Below are 10,950 nucleotides of genomic sequence, written 5' to 3' on the forward strand. Positions count from 1 at the left end.
GAGTACGAATTGGCGACTGTGTATCAATTAGACCTAGAAAATAATTCAATGCCGGCTTACAAGAAGACGTGATGCATTAAAAGTATGTCATGTCGGCAAAAATTGTTTTCAATAATTTATAGAAATAAATAAAGTATTAGATGCACATAACACAACATGTGCATGATTCTAGGCTTGTTTTCTTTACCAAGGCAACCAAAATTCTAAAGATGGTTGCCAGTCCAGCAACCAATTGAGAAAAAAGAGACATATTGTTGTTATTTTTTTCTAAGTTATCTCTGTATCATAAATATGAGGATAAACAGTGCACACACATCTCGACCTGTGCTTTAAGACACACTTTTTATAAATTAGAATGGGTTGTATTCATTTCAAACTTGCGATATAAAAGCTATAACATAATTTTGAAAACTGAGTTGCGTCAAAGATTATGCAATAGCGAACAACTTCAGTGCATTCAGCGCTTTGATTGATATTAGTCATTACTCACTAAATTTGGTTTTACAGATACAATTGAATGCAGTTGGAAGTCTGAACAGATATATGGAATCTAACAATTAAAATGAACTCTTATGAGGGAGCATTTGAGCCCCCCCCCCCCATACACATGAAGAACCAATCAATTATGTGTATAATGGTTTGTTCCGAGACAGGCCGAGTATTCTGGATCAGCAGACGATTTATTGCCTATCTTAAGGAGGATTCCGGAGATAGTCGATGTATCGCGATTGGATCAGCCAATAAATCTATCTTACGGAGTATTCCGGAGATAATCGACGTGTCATTATTTGTGATCTTCTTTCGAGACACTATACCGATCCAAAAACATTTTAGACGTGAGTAAGCTAATACAACAATGTTAAACAAGAACCAGACGTATATCCACAGATAAATGGCCGCCACTAAATATTTGATGATTGGAGCATTACTAAAAGCATTTTCGGCAAATGGTAAATGTCTTTTTTTCTGTTTTTATAGAAATTACTATAATATTACATAATACCCTTTTGAAGCGGTAGAAACAATGACTGCTGGGTTAGTGTTAGTTTAACGAATGTAACGAGGATAGATACATTTGTTTTAATGTCTTTAATGTCTGTATAATTTTGTAATATGAAATTTACTAATAAATTATATAAATGTGTATTATAAAATACTCATGATAATTTTTATTCATGTATATTTATAAATATTAACAATTATAAGAGGAATAACTGTTTTGGGATCCCAATTTCTTATTTATAGAACAATTATGTCATTGTGAAATACTCGCTCGGGATCCCAACGTGTATCTAAAGAGCACAGACATGGATATTTTTAGACTTGCTAGTAAACAATGATCGACCAAATAACACTTCGAATAAATAAGAACACGGAACCATTGCGCGCGAAATAGCGGCGAGCGGTGTTATACCCTTCTCCGCTGCTCCTGTTTGCTTCCCTCCTGACCATCAGAACGGATAAACAGAATTAGTGTAAATCTATTCTGAATTCTTAACCATAATTGCCGAATTTTTAAGGCCACTGAAAAAATTCTTCTAATTTTCATTTAATACAACGTAACCATGATCTGAGGTGTTTAATATTACATATTAAATGTGTTTTTAGCAGGTAGGTTCATCGCTTAAAACACGAGGTCGAAATGAATAATGAAGCTAAGGACATTAAGTCATTATTTATCATCATTATTTCCCCCTAACTGGTCTGGTCCTTAGGAGGGGGGATAGTGGGTGACGATACATAAATCCTCCTCCACTTAGGTCTGTTGTTTGCAGCTGAGAGTAATTAATCCATAGGAAGGGATGTCTACTCTTTTATATTGTCCATCAAGCTTTTCTTCTGACGGCCTCGACGGCGCCTTCCTCTTGCGTTCCCTGGAGAACAGTCGTGTACAGAGAGCCGTGCAAGGTGACGTTCCCAAACCAAGCGAAATTGCGTCGTTTGACGGTCGCCTGTAAGGGCTCTTGCTGGCCAATAAGTGTTTAAGTCATATTCCGGTTGTACTTGTTCGTCATGTGCTCCGTATAGGAGATGTTGAACAGTTTTCAGAGACATTTGTATTTAAATGCCTGTATCCTGCGTTCTATGTCTGCGTGAAGCGTCAGGGTCTCGAAGCCGCACAGTAGGGTGGAGACTAAAAGGGGTTAGTAGAGGGTGTAATTTGTGGGAAATCTGATGGAACTGGTTTTCTACAACCTGCTTAGTGTGGCCGTCGCTGCGGTCGCCATGACAATTCTTATTCGGACCTCAGTGGTACTTGCAATATCCTTGAACAAGGTTACTCCCAACTACTTAAAGCTGGTCACTTCTCGCCGCTCATGATGAATTCTGCACTGATGTTGGTCTTGCTGATCATCATGATTGTCGAATTTTCCGCGGTGACCTCCATCCCGTTTGCTACTGCTCGTTCATAGAGTATGTAGATGAGCTCTTGAAGTTCACTGCTTATGCCAGCCATGAGGTCAATGCCATCAACAAATCTCAAACTGGGTATTGATGATCTTCTACTGATGGAGCTAGATGTTTGTTAATGGAAAGTCTCCTGTATTCATTTCTGAAGGAAATGGTTAAACAGGACGGGAGAGAGCAGACGTTCCTGACAGACGCCTACTGAATAAGTCCTCCTGCTGTCCATTGAGAAGTACTGTGCTGCTGGCGTTTCCGTATATTTCCTGGATGACTTTCACCAGCCCTTCGTCAATGTCGATGAAATAAATGAAGATGTCACAAAAGTATTGAAAGTCTTTCTCAATTTTGACTATATCGTTGAAGATCTGTTCAAGTGTGCTCCGCCCAGCTCAGAATCCAGCCTACTGTTCGGCCAGCAATTCCTCGGCCTTACTATTCAATCTACTGAAGATGGTGCGTAGCATAACATTTCTTGGATGACTAATGAGGCTGATTGTGCGGTAATTATCGCACAACTTGAGGTTACCCTTTTTGGTTAGGGGATGAACACTGACTGGATCCACATATTGGGCCACTTCTCATCCTCCCAGATCGTTTGGTAAAGTGCCGTCATTGCTACGGTCGTTGCCTTTCCTTCGTGCTTAATCAACTCGAACAAGACGTTGTCCAATCCCGGAGATTTCCCTGCCTTAAGACTACTCACTGCCTCCTCCACCTCTGCCGTAAAAATGGACGGATTTTCGACGTCCGCTTATGGTCTGGAATCTTTCTGAAGGAGACTGTAGTCTGGTTGAAGCGGGTAGCTGTAGAGGTTACTGCTGTATTTAGTTCACCGGTTTAGGATTATCGGTCAGGAGATTCCCGTCAGCGTGTGCTAGAACACTGGCCTAGGACTGACTGGTCTTCGTGAGGGTATTGAGGGTGCTGTAGACATTGTTAGATTCAATAGTTATTATATTTAGTCACGCGTTATTTCTAAGAACTTTACGATCGCCTCAGAAATTGTCCACATAATTGGTATCTTGTATTTATCGTGATAATTCACTTAAAGGAATATTTTGTTTGAAAAAAAACACTCTGATCTTTGATTTTAATTTTTAGAGTCCTTAGTAGGGATATATCAATCATCTAGTGTTTTGATCTTTAAATCCAATTCAATACGAATGGTGGTTTAGTAGTGACGATCAGGAACATAGTAAACACCCCATTTCTTGATCGTTCCGATTAACACCTTATATCCCTAATCCTGCTCCCCCAATACTAGGAATTACGGTAGAATTTCGTTGTTACGGCCTTTTTTCAAGTGTGTCATCTTCTTTCTGAACATAGATCCCGAAGCGTTTTGTATTTTGCAAGTAAGTTTCAGCTATGAGTATCTTTGCATTGTTTTCTCCCCTGGCACCGTGCATTCAATTATAAGTCGCTGTGATCGAGATCAGTATCTGGTCAAAGTTTGGTGTCGTTGACTTCATACATTGATTAACACACCGGTTTTTTTTGCGGCTTCCTTCAAGTTCCTTGTATTGTTATTTCCCTTGTCCTACTTACTCAGATGCATTTCGATGACGTCATCTGTCGAGAGCACTCGTCTGATTTTTGTTGCGCTCTAAAACAATGGCGAATACTTTCAATTTTGTTTATGTGGAGGGTAATTTTGATATGGTATTAACTCTTACAAACATTGATGCGATGTTTGTATACAGTATGCTCCTCATAGACATTTCAAGCAGAATAGGATGTCTTCTGTGTCGCAGTAGTGTAAAAAAGTGTTTAAGTCTTGAGAAAATAAAAGTATTTAAAGCTGCTTCTCACACCTGTGTCAGATTGTGCACCTTAACACATTTTCAACGTTACTGTTAAGTAAATTTGCAATACTTTATGATCGCTGCATTATGCATGCAAAAAATAGTTAATATGGATTCAAATATGTGCTGGGTCTCGCTTGGACATAACCATAAGACTATAGTAAAACTATATGCTCAAATTCAATTCATGCTGATATGGTATCATTTCTTATGAAAGAAAATGTTAATTTTTCTCTACACTAATCCGTTCCCAAAAAACACATTTAAATATGTACATGTTCGAACACTCTTAGTGCGAATAGAATGTAAAATTAGCCGGACGCTTGGTACTAACCGTTTTGACATATCTATGTGCATCACATACTTTGGCGTGTTGGCTTTGGAAACAGTAATATTTTCGCATAGTCGGTTGAACACAATAACGAACACACAAAATGAATAATTAGTGAAACAATCGATGGGAAACAACTTGGTGCATTCTCCGCGTCTACTTTGATGTTAACAAATGATGTCTTTTTGTATATCCATTTAGGTAGACACGATAAATATCGAACTTGATGCGATACAAACATAAATCAATACTATCATAAGTAATCTATTTTATGCACTATATGACAATATTAATCAATACTTATCTTATAATGAGTCCGAATTTGATGCGTTTCTATGTATTTTGAACGGTAATTTATGCTTAAGAAATTTTTGGATTGTGTACGCTGAGTCGGACTTGAACAACAAACAAAGTACTAAATAAAGGAAAATCATAATTTATCCCAAAACATACACAACTCAAAACATCACATTATATCACAGATAACGCGTTTGGTCAAGTAGCCATTTCAATTTTATATAAGTAGAGACAATCAGTGTTGGGTAGCTATTTTATAGTGTAAGTTGAATGTTATTTATCGCTACAAAGTATAAACACGCGTCACCATGCAGTCATTCACTGATAACCTGGAATCCCAATACCAGCATTCCCACCGTGGTATTTAAAGGTGTCTCACGCAATCGGCTGTTAACGTTCGTCTGAACAGTCATTTGGGCGTTGTTTCTTGTGTAGTTACCATGTGTTCATTATTCATTACATTTGGATTTTTACTGGTAGTAATCAGCTCTGAATTGATAAAAGGTGAGTTGCGAATTACGGGAACTTGGGAAGTTAACTGATTTCTAATGATTTAACAGCAAAACAAGTGGACACCCGATCAACACATGATTAGTAGCGTGTGTATGTTCTTTTTCTATAAATAGTTTCTAAATGGAAGAACGAAACTCTTGTTTATGTTTCTCTTAAATTATTTATAAATTTTTCTTCACAAATAGGCGGCTTATGCAACATTTGAAAAGCTACTAATAAACCAAAAACAAACTAACACGTATATCGGCCTGGAAAAAACATGATCTACTTTCAAATGAAAACTGGAAGTCATGAGAAATATCGTTGTAATAGTCATTAATAAACAGCAAATAAATTAAAACTTCTTAAAATGGAAACAAAAATACTGTCCAGCACTTCCTGAGGGGTTTTTGTCAAAGGCACGATACAAAGAGAAGGGACGATACTATGAGAATAAGATAGTCATGAACGTGGAAACGATTGTATTCTATAATAAAAACAAACTTGTTAGCGTTTCCGATTGTTAAAATCGTCATTCGTCAATGGAAAGAAAACAACTTGGGATTGCCACAAATATGATTAGTTAATTTGCAATTTAAAATATACTCAGAAATCAAACATATTATTTGATTACTGAAGAGGGATAACATATTTTAATTTTAAACATGCTTGATTTCGTCAAATTAATATTGATATTTTCAGAAACAAAAGAAAACATCTCCCTAGTTTAAATGATATTTTATATCCATAATAAAAATGATAGTAGTAAAACTGATAATGCTATTAATATATTATTATTATTATTATTATTATTATTATCATCATTATTATTATTATTGTTATTATTAGTAGTAGTAGTAGTAGTCGTCGTCGTCGTCGTCGTCGTCGTCGTAGTAGTAGTAGTAGTAATAGTGGTAGTAGTAGTATTGTTATTATTATGTAATTTGGCTACTGCACTTTGAGCTCACCTGAGTACAAAGTGCTTAAATTGAGCCGTTGTTATAACCATTTGTTCGTCTACCGTCATCGTCAACTTGTTCACCTTGTTATCTCCATTGAAGCAACATTTTTCATCCAATTTTTAAGTAACTTGATCACAATGTTAATGTGGAGAATATCAAGACCGAATACGAATCTGGATCACATGCGTCTAAAAACAAGGTCTAAATGTCAAATCTAAGAAACCGCTTGTTACCAATCTACTGGCAATATATTTTTTATGCAATATTGATGAAAAAACTTTATCGGAATTTATCTCGACATTTTCCAGACTGAATTTGAATCTGGGTAAGGGAAAAAATAGGTCACTTCATTACCACCCTACATGACTCAGTGTATAATGTTTATCTTGGCAATATCAAGGACTAGCTCAAATATAAGCTACGTGTGTCCAAAATATTGATCACCAGTTCAAATCTTCTGAAAAACGTATTACCGCTCAAGAAGCCAAATTTATAACTTAGTCTTAATGCATCATAGTCAGAATGTTTATCTTGAAAATGTCAGCACTATGTTTGAATCTGGGTCATGTCAGGCCAAAACGAGGTCACCAGGTTAATTTTTGGATAATCTGTATGCTCAGATGAGTGCTTCAGGTTCATCGCGACTCTCTTGCATGTAATATTTGAAACATGAGTATTTAATCAACTCGCTCTTTTGTTGCATGTTAACCGCAATCCTATTTATAAGAAGACACAATAAATCAATACAAGTTATTTAAGGGAATGTTTTTCGTCCTGAGTTTGAAAATCAGTCTTATGCAATAAATTAGGTCATTTTCTTGAAATAAAATAATGAGATTCAATAAAACGAATACGATCACACATATTATATTTATTCATGCGTTGTAAACGTTCCTTACTCAAACATTCCATTTTCAAAACACAGGTTTACAACTTCTCATAAAATAAATAAAGATTAAACATTGTCGTGCTTTTTGACATTTATTGAGCGTGCGTGTTCATTTCAACGGACTAGTGTAAATAATATTAATAATAAAAATAGTAATAATTGATGAATTTGTAATTAAAGTGCACTTATGCTTTGCGATGAAATAATTGCTTTTATTACATATGCGTCCCCGAGTTCTCAAAAAGAACTGAAGATACTTGACATGGATGAAACTCAGTATTCTCATGTAGGACAATGTGTGGATTGATATTGACCCCTTGTATTTCATATGAGTTTAAAGGTCAGTTGACTGTGTCTAAAACAGAGCATAACTTAACATTGTAATACGATAAAAAATATGATATTGAAATAGTATAAATGTTTGGCTATAGGATTGATATTTGATGTTTGTCCAGCGGTCAATCCCCCTGTTTATTGTTCCGTATGCCTATTTATCTACATAAATTGAAATAACTGGAAAAGTAAATATATGCACGAAACTTTCTATGCATATTTAAAGTGATAGAAGTGTCATGCATGCTTGCTCCTTGATTTTTTCCAGAGCATGAATGTAAAATGCCATGCTTACACTTTATTGTGAAATCACTTGAAAAGTATTATAACACTTTATAAACTAATAATAAAATCTTTGCGGGGTTTATACGAAACGTTTCTTCTGCCGTGATAAACAAACATTCTATCTAATGGTATAACATTATATAATAACAATTATTTTAATTATATAATATGATGGTTTTTAATTATATAATATGATGGTAATGCTCTATTTGATAGGTGTTTTTTTCAGTTTGGGTAAATTTGTATCGCTTGCAGTACTGTATGGGCATTGCTTATCATCATTATGTTAATTCTTGACCATTAAATAATTCTATGCATTTTAAATTTTATTTTTGCACAAAACATTGCTCAAGAAATGAATGAAGTGTTAAAATAATACACTGAAACTGTTAACTATATGACACGAGCAATCTAAATAGTACACTCTGCAGAATAAATGCTTACAATAGTTTATCACAATATGTGCATTTTAACTACTTTTAGTATATACATGTGAATTTAAAGCACGGCTTTAGCTAAACATAAATTGGGCGAATGTACAACCTATATCAATCAAACATATGTGGACATTTGTCTTGTTCGACATAAAACCAAAATTAAGGTTAAGGGACACCAATGACCTTTTAACATATTTTTAATCAGTTGATCTGCCCTTTAGACCAAACTCAATACAACTTTTCCTTCAATATCTGTTTTATAAGAGTGTTTTAAAAAACTGTGTCTTCGTTCATGTTAATAGCGTGTTCATAGAATGGTTATTACCGACATTCATATATTCATCACTCACCACTCACACTCCCTAAACCCATCCAAAACCTATCCTCACAAGTTGGTGAATTTCTGATTTAGTTAGAGTTAGTTGTATATTTATTATCGAGATGAATTTTGTTCATGTTATGTCTGATTGCATATATTAAATTTATTAACATGTAATATCGTTGTTATACTTATTTCAGGCAATCCACTTATGCCAGCCGATTTTTGCGTTCCAATTCTGGAAGATGACAATGGACCCACTGTCGATGGCCTTGTAAGACTCTGTGAAGCAAGTGCTCAAGGCAGTACATTTAATGTCAGGCAGTTCACTGATACTAATGGACCACAGTTACGAGTGACAAAGACGGATTTGAAGAGCTGCGAAGCCTTCCTGAAGCTTCAGCTGCAACCCATTACAGGGAGTCCAATATCGTCTGAACTGGTGAAACACTTTGTCTATCAGTGTATACCGTTCGCCAATGACCCCTCCTTGGCGAATATTCCGATACGTGCCCAGATTGTTGTATATTTTGTCTCATCCAAGACAGTTGTGGACCTGAAAAGCATGGATTTATTTTCCTATGTAGTTGTTACCGATTCATCAGATGTTGAGCGGTGGACTTGCTTAGCCACAAGTAAAGAACATGTGGGCACAGTTAATACAATTCGCAAACTACAAGAACCTTTAGAAAGAGGTATGTGTTAAAAGTATTGCTACATATTAAACTAGGACTTTTGGTAACCATTACAAAGCCTTTGTACACAAAAGTTAATGTCGATAAATCAGCAACACACAAAAAAAGAAACCTTGATGACAACTTTCATGTTGTAATAAATAAAGTAAAGCCAGCGAATTCGCTGTACTGCTTTAAAGGTTAAAAAAAGAGAATTTGTGCATTATAACAGTAAGAGATGCACGTCAATCATAAATTTGTGTAAAAATAAAAAGGTTGTAAAATAAAATTGAGGACAATTATTGTATTAATTACTTAATGTTAAAAACATGCTATGTGCTGTACAATCCTTTGTGGTGTGGTAGAAGCGTGTAAGGTTTTGCTCTTGTAGGTCTCGGGCTCACAATTTTGTTTAGAAATTGTTTAATTCACCTTAGTACAAAGTGGTCAGGTTGAGCTTTTGTTGTTACCTTTTGTATAGCGTCCGTAGTTGTGTATCGTGTATCGCACATCTTCAACTTTTAACTCGATTTTACTCCATTGGACACATTTTTCAGACAATCTTGATGAAACTTAGTCTGAAGGTTTATCTTCATCAGATTATTTATAGTGACTATATTTAGGTCGAGTTTGAATATTGGTCCAGAAACTAGACCACTAGGTCAAACCAAACATGTGTGAGCATGTTTGCTTTACATTATCTAAGCTGCGTTTTAATTTAGATCGACTTAATCTAAAATCTTAGAAATACCTTGCTACCTTATCAGAGACTCCATTTCTGACTCAATCTAGACAAAACTTGGACACAAAGTTTGTCTTTACTTATCTAGACTGATTTAGAATCTGGATTAGGTGCGTTCTAAAACTAGCTAACCGTGATAAATCTGATAAAAACCATGTTGCTCTATAAAAGCAATCTGTAAACCTCTATTGTAATGAACCTTGTTCAGATGTTTATTCAGACAATATATTGGCAAAGTTTTAATCTGGTTAGCTTGCATACACAAACTTATAGGTCACGAGATCAAATCTAAAAAAATCCAGCTTGTTACCATTATAAAGGCCATATTTATGAGAACTCTGTATCTGTATGTATCTTGGTAGGGAATGTCAGCTTAACAATATCTAGGCTTGTTGTTATATTGGTCAAGTGGGATTAAAACCTAGATCACCAGACCGAGTCTTCCACCATCCAAGTACATCAACTATGGTTAGCGCTTAAGGCATGGTACTATTGTTTTATTGCTTTTATAATACAATTATTATATATAAAAAGTGTGGTTCTTAAATATATTACGAACGGTCATTAGGTATTAGAACTCTCTTTATATAAGTGTGCATGCTATCGGTTAACAATTAAAGGCATGTGTAAAATGTTGAAGGGTATTATCTTGTATTGAAGTCTCTCTCATCTTCAGCTCTGTTATACAAATACATGTTCAAAGCAGGGATGGCAAAATTATTCGAATAATCGAATATTCGATTGAATGGTCAGCATTCGAATAATAAAAATGATATTCGCATATTCGCATTTTTTTCCAAACGTAATTTCACCAATATTTAATGACCTGCGAACCGCTTACTAAAAAGCAACTGAAATCACTTGGGAGTAACATGTTTGACGTGACGTTCTTCGTGTCAAACTGATAACGCGGCCCGTATCAGTTTTGATTGCGCAATGCAATATACACGCTCTAAGAAAGGCCCCGACTATTGT

At 35.4% G+C, this 10,950-nt stretch overlaps 1 protein-coding gene across 1 annotated transcript; it reads left to right on the forward strand.

Annotated features, from left to right (window-relative positions):
* The first annotated feature begins 822 nt into the window (after positions 1-822).
* LOC127846078 (uncharacterized) lies at positions 823-9,265 on the forward strand. Its single transcript, XM_052377257.1, has 2 exons — positions 823-950; positions 8,760-9,265. The coding sequence occupies exons 1-2, from the start codon at positions 893-895 to the stop codon at positions 9,263-9,265; spliced, it is 564 nt and encodes a 187-aa protein (XP_052233217.1). The 5' UTR covers positions 823-892.
* The last annotated feature ends 1,685 nt before the right edge of the window (positions 9,266-10,950 follow it).

Source organism: Dreissena polymorpha, chromosome 9, assembly GCF_020536995.1.
Source record: "Dreissena polymorpha isolate Duluth1 chromosome 9, UMN_Dpol_1.0, whole genome shotgun sequence".
In the NCBI taxonomy this organism is placed as follows: domain Eukaryota; kingdom Metazoa; phylum Mollusca; class Bivalvia; order Myida; family Dreissenidae; genus Dreissena; species Dreissena polymorpha.